Genomic DNA, 17894 nt, shown 5'->3' with positions numbered 1-17894 from the left:
AAATGATAGGAAATGGCCCTGAAAGTTGTAATCCTGCTCATGTGCATCTCACACTTGAGGTGAGTCGCCCCTGCACTGTGCCATCCACGGAGGACACTGTGAAGCTGAATGATGAACTAGAAGTTAGAGGAGATAATGTAGAACGTGAAATGTGTCAGTATTAGGCAGTCACAAATTATAGAAGCATTGTGCTACAAAAATTCTTTTGCAGGTCTTTTATACAGAATTTTGAACACAATTTGTATAAAGATACACTTTCAGAGAATGCCAGATATCTCTGATCAACTTACACAAGTTTATTTATTCCATAATACAATTTAATTACACTATGTTAATCATATCAGATAACCTAACAGCCTTTTAACTATTAGCGTAAATGTGCCTTTGGGGCTCCCAAAACAGCAGTGGGGGCCCTAGAAGGAAGGGTTCAAGAAGGGGATCAGGGAGATGTCAACAGTGGTGGCTGACAGTTGGCAGTCACATCTAAGTGAAGTGCTCTTAAATGAAGGCACATTGCTTTTGGCTTTGGAACATGCTTTCGTCTATGAAGAGAGAAAATTGAGCACACTGAAAGGATACTTTGAGAAATTGTTCAGTTCACTGTCGGTATAGGATGCTGAGTTCACACACGGGAAGAGTAAGGGGGTGTTGGGAATATGTCTTAAATAATTGTATTATGCCATGTAAATGAGATGGCTGATCTTGTAATATCTCATAGATGAGGCTAAAATGTGATAATGACTGCCTTTGAACGACAAAAACTTAATGCTTCAGCAGGTAGAAGTTTTAAATTCTAATTAAGGACTCTATCTGTAGTTCTTTTTCAAGGTACATGTTAGATTGATGGGTTATATACCCAGTTTATTGGGAGCCTCTCAAAGTTTTGCCTTTATTCTTAAAAGTATAAGAAGTTTTGCCTTTACTCTTCATAGTATGAGAAAAAATAGCATTTTCCTCCAGAAAGTTTAAGGAAAAATAAAAAAACCTGAGCAATTACTCATAATTCTTCGATGAAAGTTTAAAATTTCCCTTGGCCATATGAGCTAGCTATTTCTCTCGTGGAATTACAGAGTTATTTATAAAAGCTATTCTAAGTTTTTAGCTGAGTTACTGAAAGGCAGCTAGTTACTTGCTGAATGTATTTTAAAAATTAACTTGTTCTGTATCCTTCTGTAATTTAAGTAATGGCAAACTGTTTAAAGGATTTGGGGTGGGCAGAGTTAAAGTGTCTGGGATTTTCAAGCATTAACACAAGAGATTAGAATAAGAAATACTGTCTGGGCTCATTGCAGTAATTATCTCATTGCTATTTAAATAACCCCCTGTTGGCAGTACAAACACTTTTCTCTTGTGAAACAAAATAGAGTTCTTATACACAATAATCTTCATAAATATTTTGAAAACTCCTAATAACATTGCATAAAAAAAACCATTCTGTTTGTCCTCATTATTATTATATTTTGCATATTGCTTCTATATTGCTTTATAAACCTCCTATTGAAATCCAACTAAGAAATGCATTTCCCTTTGATTTTTTTGTTTTTTTGTTTATCGCTTTTAAGTCTCTGAAACATAATACTATAAGGGATTATGGTATTTTCTTTCCCTTGCTTAGATAGCTAACTAAAAATGTAAAGGAAAAGGAATGAAATGTTTCATGCTCAAGCTGAAGGAAGAAAAGAAATAAAAGAATTACAGAATGTGACTAATGTGCTTGACACTTTATAGAAATGATGTCATTTTATGTATGCATTACACAAAGGCTGTAAGGAAAGATTTTATGGATGAGAGAAACTCATCTTTCAAGTGGGTTAAAGAGCCTTTAACCTGAAGTTACCTATCTTATGTGGGCATGTTTGAACAGCTTTGACTGAAAAGTGCCTATTTTTTTTCTTGTCTTTCACTCCTGAAGAGTATTTTAAACATGGTACTTCTTGGTCTGAATTTACTTGAAATATAAACACTGAAATGCAGACAAAGCAATGATTCAGCAATCTGACATGCTTAAGTGTTTCTTGGTAAATTAAGAGAAAAAGGAGGAATCTGAGTTTTTTCTATCACTGAGATTATATGAGCAAGTGAGAAATACCAGTAAACCCATTTAGTTGATTGATACGTATCCTTTTGTATCTAATAAATATTAAATAATGGTAGAATAGCTTGATTACATCTAGTTTATGTTTGCCAATATGTGATCACGTGTGTGTGTTTTTTACTAGGGTGAAAGTTGACTAATCTAGCCTCAGAAAAATCAAAAAGATTTCTTTCGCATTCTAATTGCTACTTGATGCTAAATAATAAATATGCTAAATAGAGTCAACGTTTGTACGAATTGTATAATTTAAAATAGGCACATGAATGTGAGTAAACCGGGGAAGGGCACTTGCCCAGGAGGTAAAGGTCTGGATTCTCATACAATTCCTTTTCATTGTGAGATTTTGAGCAAATTGTTGTTATCTTGGGGTTTCACTTAAAGGTAGCATCTGTCCTATCATCCGCCCACTTGTTTAAGTTGGAATGAGGAACAAAGGAGATGGCCTGACGGGGCTTTGAAGTTCTACAGATAGAGTGATACTTGACTGTGTTTTTTTTTTAATGACATAGACATCTTTGATAGCTGGGAATCTCTTAAAGTATTGGAGGATCATGAATCCCCTAAATTCTATCTGCAGACTCTAGATTATGAACTCTAGCTACAGGCTAAGGGAAAAGAGCAGAGCTATGCATAACCTAAAATGTTAGCTAATTTATATTTTATAATTCACTTCAAATTTGTTCTTTGTTCTGGGGATTTCTACGACTATACATACCAGCACATAGTAGGCTATTTGAATGTATTTGTTGAAATCTTTGTATTTGGAGGACTCATCTATTTTCCAGGAACACTTTTGAACTGGACTAACTTTTGGTTGTTATTTCGTAGTAGAGGTTCTCCTTGGCCCTCTGCCTGTATGTCTAAGCACTCTTCCCTGCGATTGAACCCCTTAGGGCGTATTAAGTGCTTTTTGCACAGCAGTCACTCACGCAGACAAGCCATTGGCAGAGCTCTGAGCAGAGTGTGTCTTTCTGCTCGTCACCTGTGATGAGTCACATCATGGCCTCCTGTTGCAGTCTAGCTAGTGTGTACGCATATGTCCATAGCCACACACGGAATTCACTCAAAATTCTCCAGGAAGAGCATGTTTAAGATGCTAGTTTTTCTTATAGTTTTTAAAAAATCAATAGACAGATGTTTAGTAAATAAAGCTCTAGCCTAGCAGTAGTCTTTCATTTCTTAAGAAATGGCCTTCTGGCTTACGTGGTGACGCAGCAAAATGAAAATCTTCAAGTTATTCCTGCTTTTCTACAGATTAAAAGGCAGATTGCCTTTCATCCAGATTCCGTATATCCATAATGGCCTCCCAGCCATCCTGATTCCTCTTGTAAGATATCCTGTTTTTGTGTCTGAAATGAGCTAATTGCTGGCACAGTTAGTGGTGGTTGAAAAGGGCTGATGATGCTTTCTGAAGGCTTAGTGTTATTGATTCTGGTATATATTCTGACTCAGTGGTTGGTTTGTTTATTTCTTAACTGCAGATCTAGCCAGAGATACATTTTATATTACGATGCAATGTACACAGATACTCCCTTACCTAGAAGAAGTTTCATAAAATAATAATCACCCTTACTATATGTGTTCCAGTATCTTCTATTTCATTTTTAAATGCTCACCATGATCTGAATGAAGTAACACGACCTACCAAAGGGTTTCCCATCGTTTGAAAAAGTAGTCTTCAGTTATATAATTTTTACTGTTATCTTACGATATGGAAAATATATTGGGATATCATTTTATTTAATTTGCATGTTTTCAAATTATAACACAAAGTAAACTCTTTAGCAGGTACCAAAGTGAAATCCTTCATCTAGAAAAAATATAATTAAACATAGAAAACTGTGGGATTATTTGTATGTGGGGTTTTTTTTGTGTGTGTGGATGTTTTGATATAAGGTGATACTTGATACTGTTCTTTCTTTTTACATATGCTCAGCTATTAAGCAACATATTAATAGTAAGATTTGTGATCCCTTTATTTGTTGAACTTGATATGACTAACTTAATTGGAAATATTTGTTACTTGCCCAGTTAATGTTTTACATTTTGTACAAATTGTGTCAAAGCTAGTAGGATAGTTGAGTGCTATGACTATAATTTGTCATTTAGAGATGTACCACAATTAGCTTTGCGTTTCTGCCTTTTTAAAGAGGTAGGAAAAATACTTTAGTCAGAATTTTCTATTTTTCAGAGCTTTTATAAGCTCTTTATGCATGCTTGGCCTGGTGAAGACGATGACATTTTTGACTGTGTATGCACATCTTCCTACAGAATTAGAAGTGTTGATCACCAACCCGCCAAGATGAACATGGTGAAGAGGATCATGGGACGGCCGAGGCAGGAGGAGTGCAGCCCGCAGGACAACGCCTTAGGACTCATGCACCTTCGCCGGCTCTTCACCGAGCTGTGCCATCCGCCGCGGCACATGACTCAGAAGGAACAGGAAGAGAAGCTGTACATGATGCTGCCGGTGTTTAACAGGGTAAGTCCAGGGGCCAGGCACACGCCTGTGGACTGGGTGGCACGCAGGAATCTTCAGGTCATAATAAGTCACAAGTAGGGGGAAAATATGATAGAATTAGTTTTTAAGAAGCGTGATGTTTTCATTCCTTCCTTTCAGTTCGCTCTAAAATAACGTGACTTGATGTGAGAGCTGGTCAGAATGAACTCCACTTAGTTCTAACAGATAAAAGAAAGACCATGAGCATTTAATAAAATGTTCCTCTCATGGTTGAGTTTTGGAATAGGGATAGATTGTAAATTAATCCTTTGTTATTTTCATTATTTTTTGAAGTGATGGTTTATGGCGCTCAATGGTGCAATTGCCAAAGTCATTTGTACACTTCAAAGGATCATCTCAGTTTGCTTTGTTGTTCAGCAGGTTTTCTATCAGAGAGAGACGAAATAGAGTTAATGTTTTATTTTATCAAGTTGATTACGTGTAGCAGTCTTGGTGGGGACTTTTAAAATAATTTTTAGGTTATCAAAGGTATACAAGTACATAGTTTAAAAAGTCAAGTAGATCCACAGGCTAGTAAGGTGCCTACTCCTCTCCACCACTAATTGCTGCTGCTGCTTTTTCAGCTTTTAAATAACATACTTTTACTGCTTGTTTCTTGATTATTCAGTTTTAATTGACTTCCTACTGAGATTTATGAGAATTAGCTTTTTTATTCCCTATGCCTCCACACCATAACATACAAGGTCTGACAATTAAGTTCACGAACTTGTTACAACGATGTTGCTAACCTTTTCTGATATCAGAGGGATTATTCATTATGAATTTGTAACAACTGGACAAACAGTTAACCAAGTTTACTATTTGGAAGTGCTGAAAAGGCTGCATGAAAAAGTTAGACGAAAACAACCTCAACTTTTCACCAACAATTCATGGCTCTTGCATCATGACAATGCACCAGCTCACATGGCACTGTCTTTGAGGGAGTTTTTAGCCAGTAAACAGATAACTATATTGAAACACCCTCCCTACTCACCTGATCTGGCCCCCATTACTTCTTTCTTTACCCGAAGGTAAAGGAAATAGTGAAAGGAGGACATTTTGATGACATTCAGAACATCAAGGGTAATACACTGACAGTTCTGATGGCCATTCCAGAAAAAGCGTTCCAAAATTGCTTTGAAGCATGGACTAGGTGTTGGTGTCGTTGCATAGCGCCCCACGGGGAGGACTTCGAAGGTGACTGTAGTGATATTCAGCAGTGAGGTAGGTAGCACTTTTTCTAGGATGAGTTTGTGAACTTAATTGTCAGACCTCATACATGCTCACTAGTACGTGCTACCGTCCTTATCCTTTCCTTATAGTTATACCATTTGTTTAAACAATATTGAGTGTTAGCGCTTTACTGACCATGGTGTAAATATCACTCACAGATGGACCTTATAGTATACCACCATTATTTTTCCACTCTTGTAGAATTTGTTTTCCCCAGGCTATGTAATGATGTAACTGTCTCAACTTCTGTCTCTCTCTACATGTCTCTTTCTCTCCTCTTCCCGTCTCTTTCTCTTCCTCCTGTCTCTCCCTTCCTCTATTGCTCTCCCTGTTTTTCTCTCCCTTACTGTGTCTCTGTTGTTCTCCTCCTATCTCTAGTTCTCCTTCCTTTCCTAGTTCAGTCTCTTTATCCCCATCTCTGCCTGTCTCACTTTCCATCCCTATCTCTCTGGGCTTTCATCTCTCTACCCTACCTCTGTCTTTCCCTTCCTTCCATCTGTCTCTCTCCAACTCTCTCTGTCTCTCCTTGTCATTCTCTGTTCTCTCTCTCTCCCTGTCGCTGTCTCCTCCCTACCTTTTCTCTTCTCTTCCTCTCCCTTGAATCTGTCTGTCTCCCCCAACTGTGTCTTTCTCTTTACCCCCTCCTCTCTGACTCAGTGTCTCCCCTCTAGTCTCACTTGGTCTCCATATTGTTTATTCTCTGTGTCTGTTACTTTTTCAGTCTGAAATTTTCTAAGCTCTGCTTTTTCTCCTCAGTATTTTGAAATTTTACTGAGGCTTCATGATGAACCTTGTTAATCTGAAAACTTGTGCCATTCATTCCTTGGGAAATATTGTGAAATAGTTCTTTGTTAATTTTCCCTTTGTTTTTTATGTTCCCTTTTTTCATATAACTCAATCAATCATATATTAAGTCTTCCAGATTAACCTGATGCTATCATATTTTTAATTTCCTTGAATTCTTTTATTCTTTCAAAATTGTGCAGTACCTCCTCTCACCCCTTTGAGAATATTGTTTTTCAAAATTTCTTGTGCGTTTTGCTTTGTTATTTATTCCAAATTACTTCTTTTTGTTTTTATTATTTTCTTTCATATTATAGTAGTCTTCAGCTATCTGATGATAATGGTCTATACACTGATACTTGTTTGTGTCAAACAAATAAACATTGTACCATACACTAGACTGTGCATCAGAGTTTCTGAGATAAAATGCAGTCTAATCTTGTGAAGCTAAAGTATAATGAGGAAGATAAACATATAATTCTGTTGGAAAAGAGAGACACACAAACAGATAACACAATAACAAAGAAATACAGTATTAGAGACACTGGAGGGTGTTGTGGCACTCCTGAAAAGAGAGTTGTCTAAAAGTCTGTGGGGATCAGGGAAGGGAAGTCTCCCTCAAGAATGTGATGTGATTCTTGAGCCCAAAAAAGCTAAGCATTAGCCAGGTTGGAATGAACTGGACTGAATTAACCAAGAAGGTAATTAGAGTAAGAAGTTAAAACCTGAGTCCTGGTAAAAGACAACAAACATTTTAATATGTGCAACATTTATAAGCAGTCCCAGAAGTTGATTTTATGTCAAGCAGGGGCAAAAAATAAGACTGTCAAGATTGACAAGAAGCACATATTGAGCTAATACTTTTGCTTGGAGGCATGCAGAGCCAATAAAGGATTGTAAACAGTAGAACAAGAGATTAGGAGAGACCAAGACAAGGCTTTCTCTTAGGTTTCTAATTTGGGAAACTGGGTGGATAATTCCCAATAGCTGAGAAAGTTTTAGGGGATAGATTCAGTTTGGGGCATTGAGTCAGAACTGTTTGTGAGCTTCCCAGGTAAAGGTATTCAGTAGGCAATTAGAAGCTCAGATGAGGGGATTTGGCCAGACACATATTTTTGGGACTCATTGGCAAGGAAGTGGGCATTGAAACCCTGGAAGGGGACCAGAGATTACTCATGGCTCATACTGCCAGGGGAGAAGAGCAGTAGGCTCAGGAGAACCATGGAGAACATGAATGTTTAATGATGAAAGGGGAACCCATAAAGGATCCAGAACAGGTGCCAGTCAATTGCAGTACAAAAAGAATCAATTGAGGATGGTTATAGAACTCGAGATAAAAGTCGCAACAAGGAGGACAACAGTCAACACTGTCATGTACATAGAAACCCAGTAATATGAGAACGAAAGAATGGCCATGAGATTTACCAGTTTGGAAGTTACTAGAATGGTGGAGCCAGAAAGCAGTGAGTTGAGTGAATGGGAGGTGGCAAGAGACCTTAAGTATATACTTGGCTTGTAGAAATTTGAAAGGGAAAAAAAATTGGTGAAGGTGAATTTGGCAATAAAATGGCTTTTGCTTGTATGTTTCTAGTGTTTTGCTTTGTTTTTAAAGGTGAGAGAGATGCAGGCATGGTCATAAAGAGAAGGGAAGAAACCAGCAGGGGGAAATTTGGAAACTTGTGAGAGTGAAATTGATGGAGTGCATGGCGTCAAATTCCAGATGGGTGGGTGAGCCTCGAACAGGAGAAGGAGACCTCATCCTGTAGGAGAGCACACTTCGTTGGTTGTTAATATGGATTTGTAGTGAAGGTAATGGGAAGTTGAATAAGATCTTGCCTAAAGACCTCAGTTCCCTGTAGCTGTCAGAAAATGTGGTCTGTTAAGAGTCTAGAGGAAGTAGGTTGAGTAAGGGACTTAAGGAAATTGTGATGGTTTGTAATATTCATGAAAGGGAATAAGAAAGATAGTTGAAAAGGAACAATAAAAGTGTATTTGAGGGCCCAGTGAAGGTTGGAGATGATAAATTTGTACTGGATCTTAACTATGCAGTTGTGTGGTTTTTCTCTTGCCAGCAGCATGTGTGTAGAAGTGGAGAAGGCAGATAGATACATTGTTTATTGGGACTGAGGTTTGGCTGGGCTGGTAAAGCACAAGGGCGGGAGGAGAAGGAAAGGGCACAGTAAGAGGCTAGTTCACAGGTTACCCCAGTTGGGTCAGATAGAATAGGAATAGAGGATGGAAACATTAATACATTTAGAGGATGCTCTTTTTGTAATCCTTAAACTAAAAGGCTGAGAATGTTGGCGGGAGGAGATGGAGAGTCGGAACATGAGGAGAGGTGGGGAAAGGTTTAAAATAGCTGTTTTGAAAATGGGAGAGAGAACTTATTGTGGACAAGCCCCAGTGAGGTCATAAATTTTTATTGGAACCAGTTCTAGGAAGCTGTTCTTTTGTTTCATTTTGTTTATATACTATTGGCTGTTGAGTAGTTTGAAGTAATTTCCTTCTCTCAGACTATAAACATTTACGAAGGTGATGATAATGTTTAGAATGGTTAGGGCAGTTATTCTCAGCTATTAACATAAATTAATAAGTAATATCCTTCATCAGTTAGCCTTCTACAGTCAGGTCAAATGAGTCTTAGACTAGAAGAATCATACAGATATTTGTTTTTTTCAAAGAAAGTAGATTTGAGATGCTTTAGTGATTGTTCTCTATTGCTTAGACTGTTTGACTTAGTTCTCCTGTGTTCTAAGTTGTCGTAAATCTCATTAACTATTAAGTTCTTTCAAGTCAAAAGTATTTTAATTGGCTGACTAAAAGCACATATATATGGATTGCCTCATATCTTTAATATGATGAGTGATTGGAATACCATAAAGGTTCAGTCAACTCTTAACTAATGAATCGATAGGAAGTTATTTTTGTACCATTGTGACCAATTAAAAAAATATGTATATATTATATTCACGGGGTTATCATTAACAAACTGAAAGTGTTCTTAAATAAGCCATCACATACATTAAGTTTTGAAATATATATATATATGTATGTATATATATATATATATACATACATATATATTTCCATATTTATTTAATGTTTGACCATTTATACATGAACATTCTCCACTAGGAAGAAATACCTTTGATAAATGAATAGCTCAGTATGGCTCTAGAGTTCCTACCATGATTGCTGAAAATGAATTGTACTGGTCATTTTTGAGACTTTGCTTGATTCGTGCTAACTGGCAAATAAACCATATTACTGTTAATACATGGGCGTCTGTCTCCAGAATCATTTTTAAGTGTGCTCGATAGTGTTACTTCCATGTGTGATTTTTGCCTTTAAGAGACACAGGTTGAGAAATGCCATGTGTTGAATCCTCTTTCTGGGCCAGATCTCATGCTGCGCTCTTCAGCTGCCGCCTGTGGTCTTCAGCACAGCCCTACAAGGACACTGCCGCTACCCTCCCTCTCACTGATTCTCTCAAACTGAAAAATTACGGTGGCATCTGAGAATAGCTGAATGATACTTATCCAGCATTCTTAAAAACAATTCAACTTTAGTCCCAATAACAAAAGCTTACAGAGAAAATACTTGGTTTAAACTTACAAAATGAATAGCATCATAGTCATCTAAAACTTAACCGTCACTGTTAATTATCTTGGTATATGTTATACTTTATTGTGTGTTTTAAAATATAATCTTTGCTAACTAGATCTTCTTTTAGAAAGTCCCCTGGTTTCTGAATTTACTTCTAATTTATATTTGAGAAGCATCTGAGTTGAAAACAGTGTTGTTCTTTATCCTTTACAAGTGACCTTTACTTTTTAAATTGTTGACTTTAGCGAAGGATCCTGAGAGCCAAATGAGTGACAGATCAGGAATCAGACAGATGGACTATTCACATATATGCAGCTTTATATTTACATATATGCGACTTTATTACTTATTACGTAATACCAATACAGTTGCTATTGGAGAATGTAGCTTAGGTCTGTGCAACGAAGCACTTGCTAAATTCACCCCTGAGATAGTTATATTTACTTACCCAGTCATTGGCAGGACTGGACAGTTGCAAGCCACACCCAGAGCAGATGAGAGTTCAAGTTCTCATAAGGCAGGCATGTCTCAAAAGGAGAGGAAGGAGAGAAAGGGACTGAGTTAGGAGCTCTCATTTTCTTTTCCCTTAAGTTGGTGGTCCTTAGAAACAAGAAGAATATAAGTGTTTCCCTCATTATTTCCATTAATTGATAAGAAATCTTAACTTATTTACAATAAGAAATAACACAATTACATCTTCATTGTAAATTTTAAAAAGCTGTTTTATATAGCAAATTATGCAAGGACTAATGGTGGTCAGTAATGTGTAACTTTGGATGTTACATATATTTAGGAACAAAGGACACCATTTTAGAAAACTGTAGAAATTCCAACCTCTCTTTTATTAGTCATATTTAATACATTTTTGTTGAATGGCTTCGTTCATCAACAAGTATGTATTGACCCTCTATGCATGCCATTAGACAACACCATTAATTTGTTCTCCTTTAGTATGCCAAAAATATGTAGTTGCGCAGGTACCAAGAATTTTTTTTGAAATATATTTAGATGCGTATTAAAAATGATCCTTCTAAAAACTAACCATTCATCCCTCTGAAGGTGAACAGTGCCACGTTACAGTGATAAGGTTCATGCAAAGTTTAATTGAGATAATACAGTACCTAGTGATGAAGAGCACGGCTTAGAATCAGACAGTTTTAAATTCTATCAGCACTACCTCCTGGCTTAAGTTGTTTAACTTCTCTAACCCTTAATTCTTTTATCTGTAAAACGGGGATAATGTATAGGATTTTATGAGATTTAAATGACGTTACATGTCAAGTATTTGAATAGTGCCAGGCACATTGTAAATGATGACTACATGGTAGTTATTTTTATTGACTTTGCTACAAGGCGTGTTTGTTCTTCAGTACTGTTTTTATTTTCATCTGAGTTATGAATGTCACATATCTAGTATAGAAGCATCCATTCTGAGTTGGAATTACCTACCACTCTCTTGCTCAGCTCTCTCCCTTGACGGATGAAAAAACTAAGAACCAAAAAAACTTGGCCAGTGGCCCCTGAAGCGAGGAGAACCCAAGACTCCTGGCTCCCAGTTCTATTCTCTGTGGCACACGCGTCAGTACACGATTGCAGCGTTGGTATTTTTAAGAAATGCCACTACTTGTGGAAAGTGTGAATACATACCTACTATTTTTAGATTTCATTGTTGAAGTCAATGACACACAAAAAATCTCTTTCCTTTGCTACCTTACATATTTAGTATTATCTAAAATGTCAGATTTGTGTTTTAGTCCCTGTACCTCTCCAACCTTATCTTGTATCATTTCCTATCTCATTCAAAACAGTAATGTTTCTCCAGCCTTTCAATTCCTCAGCTACCCTAATTTCATGTCCACTTTGAGGTCTTAGTACAGCTCTTCTCACTGCTCAGTACCCTCTTTTCTTGCCTCTTTAAATTATGATTTTTTCTCATCCTTTGCATCAGTATTATCTCAGAGAGACCTTTTCTGATAACCTTCTCCCCACTCCAGGCATTCCCTGTCAGTTGCCTTGTTTGTGTGCTTTGTAACACATCACAACCCTGTTTCCCGGAAAATAACACCTAGCCGGACAAGACCCAGTATTGTATTGTATTATATTATATTATATCATATTATACTTGGTATTATATTATATCATACCATATCATATCATATTATGTTATATCATACCTGGTCTTATAGTAAAATGAGACCGGCTGTTATATTAATTTTTGCTCCAAAAGACGCATTAGAGCTGATTGTCCGGCTAGGTATTATTTTTGGGGAAACACGGTATCTAACAAAATTTTATTTTTAAATCAACTTGTTTAATGTTTGTTTCCGGTGCTAAACTGTGAACTCCATGAGTACAGGAGTCATATTTGCTTTATTTATCTTTGTATTCATGACTCCAAATATTGCCTGACATATATAGGAGATCAATAAATATTTATGAGTGAATAAATGACAGAATGAATCAATCAGTAGTGTTGGATCACTAGGCTAAAAATTGTTTATGTCACTTCAGATTAGCAAATAGGACATAGTTCTTTTCCCCTAATATTGATTTTGGGTTGTTCAATTCAAGCGAGACTTAACTTTTGAAAAAAATTCCTTATGGAAATAGAGCAGTAAATAAATATCAAGATTTTTGTGAAAAGTTAGTTGCATTTTTAACAGTGTATTATTATTCACCCAGCATGAAGACTGCTCGAATAACCATATCCGTATACCTCCTAAGAAATTATCTATTTATTATATGAAGTTGTTTTAATAACTCTTAGGAATAAAATCGTTCTTAATAATTCTTAGGAGCAAAATGTACATTAATATACTCTGAGTAATAGGAATATTTACCTACTTTAAATCTATGTCAGTTTAACGAAAGGCCTAATAATTGCTGAGCAAAATACACAATTGTTTTATACACACCTGGATTAAACAGTTCTATACTCATCTCTGAGTTGAGGTCGAGTGGATATTCAAGCATGTGTCATTGTTAGGCTTCTCAATTTCTAATCTGCAATTTGTTAAAGAATGTGGGTTCTATTTAACAGGTGACACAGCATATAACATTTATCAAAATCTTAGCCAAGAAATAGTTTACTGAGGAGTTCTTAAAAAGCAGAGTTTATTGTTCTTTGAGATAATTTAAAATTACTCCTGTGTCAAGTTAGTGAATAGGCGTTAGATACCTGGAGAAAATATACCCTGTAGAATTGATTTACTGTTCTTTTGATACTTTCAGCTCAGTTTGAGGGAGATTATAAGAAACAATATTTATTGTAAGAATATAAGAAACATTTCTATTACAAGGATGTTACATTAGAAGTTATATCCTTTTATTAAGATCCTAGGAAGAAAATTTTTTACTATAGTATGAAGAACAGAGGTACTTTCATAAGCATAGTTTTCTTACCTAAGGAGATTATGAGCCACATAGTTGACTAAGTTTTTTCTTTTGTATATTTTAGCCAAAATTCATGGCAAAACTTGGCAAATATAGAGGTCTTTTGGTCTTAGATTTTTATTTAAACGATTTTCCAGTCCATTCCCTAGTCTTAGTGTTTTACTTGCTTGTTTTTGTTTTCTTTCTTACTTTAGTTTGTATTCTCACATTATAGTTTATGTGGCCTTCAGTGCTACCTAAATCTTCTCTAGAATTGGTTGTGGGGGCAGGCAGCATCTAAATGCGCAGCCATATTTAGGGACCATCCCTATAAAAGGCCTGGTGCTAGCTTGGTAGAGAATGCAAAGAGGAATAAGCTATGTTTCCTCCCTTTGTAATGACATATGAACAGTAATAAGAAAAAAAACACTGTGCAATTAATATTACAATAGAGAGCTATCATGATACTTTTGGAAGACACAATTTCCTTTTAGCTATAAAGAATACATTTTAAAAGAATGTTTCAGGATACATCTAGTTATATAGTTATTGTAATATCATTTCTTTTCCTATGACAGTCCACCCAGGTTTTATTTTCTTATTCTCTTTGCTGAATCCATACTGGTTTATCTTTAAGAATTATTTATTCTAAAGTTCATTTGTCTTAGATTTCCGTGGAAAAAAAACAAGTGTATTTCATGACCCAAAGACCAGTCATGGAGTTGAGAAACCAAAAAAATAGTTCAAAAGGAAGTGTTTTCTTTGAATAAGGGAAACAAGAAAAATCCTATCAAAAAGGTGTGACTTAATCCACGCTGGGAAGATTTAGACATATTGAGGTGGGGGAAGATTCATGACCCTTTCATTCATTTTCTTTATTCTAGTCTTTTTCCTAACAGTCTTGTTTTGAGGATTATTGTGGTTAGAATTTAAAAATTCTGAGGTATAGTGATTTCTATATTCAGCCTAGGACTTAGCAATAGTAGGTAAGTCCCTGCTTTTCACCATCTGGTATCTGTACCATCAAAGAAGCTTACCATTGTTCTCTACATTCTTAATTTAGATTTTTTCTGAGAAACATTATATTTTCTAAAGTTTCTAAAGTAGATTAACTCAAATTCTATATCTATAGACTGGTCTTCAGCTCTTAGATGTCATTTATTTAATGTTTCATTCAACAAATTAGCAAGCATAAGGAAATGTGGCTAGATGTGATTTATTGAAAGAATTGTGTTTTAAACATATTATTCAGAGCCAAAGTAACTATGGAAGCATGCTTTTTAAACTTGGTTTTCAAATCATACCACACTTTGAAATCAATGCTCAGAATAAAAGAAAAAAATTGACAATGCTTCATTAAATTTTTTTTCTCTCATCCACAGGTTTTTGGAAATGCTCCGCCAAATACAATGACAGAAAAATTTTCTGATCTTCTGCAGTTCACAACACAAGTCTCACGACTGATGGTGACAGAAATTCGAAGGAGAGCATCAAACAAATCCACAGGTATTTTTACAGAAACCAGCAAAACTGATTTATTTGAATGGATAGTTCTATAAAAGTGCTATTAAAATTAAATGGAAAATTGACCTGATTCTAGGCACGTGGATTTCAATTACCAGTCCCATTCCCATCCTTACAGTCACATTCTTCTCTTGGTTCAGCATCTTCTGTTCTCAAGCACAGTGGTTCTATCTAGGCTACTTTCCTTGGACCACTGACCCCCAACCCTTTTAACAACACTCTGTTCCTACTGAACAGAATCCAGATTCTTAGCATGGTATTTAAGGCAAATCCAGCATCTGACCATATGTGTGTGTGGTTTTTGTTGTTATTGTTTATTCAGTTGTTTTTAGTTTACCCTTTCCTTCCTCCTCCTTCTTTCCTTCTCTCTCTCTCTCTCTCTCTCTCTCACTCAACCAACCCGAGCTGGTTGTAGTCCCAAATATGTCTGTGCTCTTATTTCTATTCTTTTCTTATGGTGCTTCACCTAGTAAAAAGAATCTTCCTCTGTTTCAATTTATGTTTGAATCTTCCCAGCTTGGATTAAGTCACACCTCTTTGATAGAATGTTTTTTGTTTCCCTTATTCAAAGAAAACACATTCTTCTGAACTACTTTTTGTTTCTCAATTCGATGAGTGGCGGTTGTGTCTTTATCTTCTTATTAGACCATAAACTAGGGGCCTTTATATAACCTACAATCTTTACCATAATGCTTTATATACATTGGGCCTTTTATGAATGCTGCCTGAATACTATTCTTATTCATAATTAATTTTACACTTTATAAAGTATCTTTCCTTTTACTCAAGATTAAAATAAGCTCTCTTGATTTTAACTACCATTAGTCATTTTTTAAATAGGTAATATGTTTCAGGGATTTTATCTTCATTTTGTTTAATTTTATTGTTTTGGTTTTGTAATGGTTGTTTGAGGATCGCTTTCTTATTGAAGCAGACAAAGACATTGATGACTTAAGTTCTGTTTCTAATTCTCTGGGAAAATCAGTTAACTTTTCAGCCCATCAGATTATTATTTTTCTAGTAGTAGAGTAATACTTTTGTTTTTTAATTTTATTGTAAAATGTATGTGTATTAAAATTAATATAGACACATAGTTTTAAAGGTAAAATAGTTAAAAGGTTGATTAGAAACAGCATCTCCCTTTCACCATCTTGGTTCATCCCTGTTTCTCACTCCTGAGAGGTGATCACTTTTGAACACTTAACTTTTTTTGATATTTACCTCTTGTGTCTAAATAACACTTACACTGTGTGCCCTTGATTTTTCACATTTACATACTGTCTTCTGACTCTTCACCGGAGAAAATGACACTTTTATTATCTTAAGCTCATTAACACTACTCCACGGATACATACTTCATATACTCCTCTATCATAATTTGATTAGATCAATATTCATTATATTGTGAGTATGAAAACACTATTCTAAAATGAGCCATACTTTGTTACGATTACTTTTCTTGAAAACTTCTCTCCGCCTCCGTCAGAGTTAATAAATGCCCTTTTTTTCTACTAGTTTTCTACATTTTTATTGCACATTCATCCCGTTCCCCTGCTTTTTTGAATCTTTCCTTAGTATGACATCAGCTTTCTATCAGTTTTGTTGCAAATAGCTCTTCCAGAACCTTCTGGCCTGTTTTAATCCATAGAAGCTGCTCTGTAAGCCAGCTGCACAGCTGTCATTTTTACATCTACACTCACGTCATCCTGGGATGCCTTTCCACTTCAAGACGGAGCCTCTGTTTCCTGAATCACATGTCATTTTTTTCTCAAATTAACTTCCCCCCTTTTAGTAAAGCATCTTTTCTAGCAGCTTCCTGAGAAAGGATGCAGGGGAATTATCCTTTTTTGTTTGTTTTTTGTGTGTGTTTTTTAAGGAAATCCAATGAGTGAAAAATTTGCTTGACTATTGTTGTATAAGAAGGGTTCCTTCCTTTCAGCAAGCGAGGTGATGCCTTTAGGCTGACAGCCTATCAGGTACCAGGGTTCGGCACCAATCCCATCATGTTATATAGCATGGCTTAATTGCTGAAAGGAGAAACATAAAACCAGGCGTCAACAAGGAGGAAGAAGGCACAGGTCTACCACCCTCATTACCTCACAGAGAGTGTGCTTGGGAGATTTCCCCACCCCCATTCTAAAGTACAGGCATGAATGCCATCTTATCAGCGAAGAAACACACAAACTCCTTGTGATCTGGGCTCTTGGAGTACGTGTTGGATGTTTATAGGAGTTGCTTGAGAATGCTAGCTGCTTAGCCCCAGGGGACTTTGGGGCCAGGGGAAGTTCCAGGCCCTCCTACTACAGAGTGGAAGCTACTGGTGTCATGGGAAGTTGAGCTTGGTTCTGCACCTCTGGGGATGAGGTCAGTGTGTGGGAGGAGCTTAGCTGGGTCCTTCTCCAGGCGTCCGGGCGTGAGCTCTCAGGGTCATTTTGGAAAATCTTGTAGCTTGCATTACATTTATCCTCCTTTCAGTGTGTATCAATTCTAGGTTGGAAATCATTTTATCTCAGAATTTAAAAATCATTTCTTTATCATATTCTAGATTCCTATACTGCTATTGAGAAATCTGAAGCTACCTAGATTCTTGATTCTTTTTCTGTGGCCTGTTTTCGTTGTTGTTGTTCTATAGAAGCATTTAGAATCCTCTCTTTGGCCTGCGTGTTACAAATTTCTTGACAACACATCATGTAGTGCACCCATAGTTAGTTATACATTAGGCTGAGTACTCATTGGACCCTTTTTAATCTGGGAATTCATATCCTTTAATTTGGGGAAAGT

At 36.2% G+C, this 17894-nt stretch overlaps 1 protein-coding gene across 8 annotated transcripts in view; it reads left to right on the top strand.

Annotated features, from left to right (window-relative positions):
• WDFY3 (WD repeat and FYVE domain containing 3) overlaps positions 1–17894 on the top strand; it is a 247309-nt gene that overhangs the window by 83685 nt on the left and 145730 nt on the right. For all 8 annotated transcript variants that reach the window (XM_074323992.2, XM_019731299.3, XM_019731298.3 and 5 more), the window contains 2 exons: positions 4367–4577; positions 14972–15095. In XM_074323992.2, the coding sequence (XP_074180093.1) occupies positions 4398–4577; positions 14972–15095 (304 nt within the window). In that variant the 5' untranslated portion in view covers positions 4367–4397. The remainder of the gene's footprint in view (positions 1–4366; positions 4578–14971; positions 15096–17894) is intronic.

This window comes from Rhinolophus sinicus, chromosome 1, assembly GCF_057876585.1.
Source record: "Rhinolophus sinicus isolate RSI-liver-muscle chromosome 1, RSI-T2T, whole genome shotgun sequence".
Lineage (NCBI taxonomy): Eukaryota > Metazoa > Chordata > Mammalia > Chiroptera > Rhinolophidae > Rhinolophus > Rhinolophus sinicus.
The sequence above is the reverse complement of the archived record's forward strand: the minus strand, read 5'-3'. Positions and strand labels throughout refer to the sequence as shown.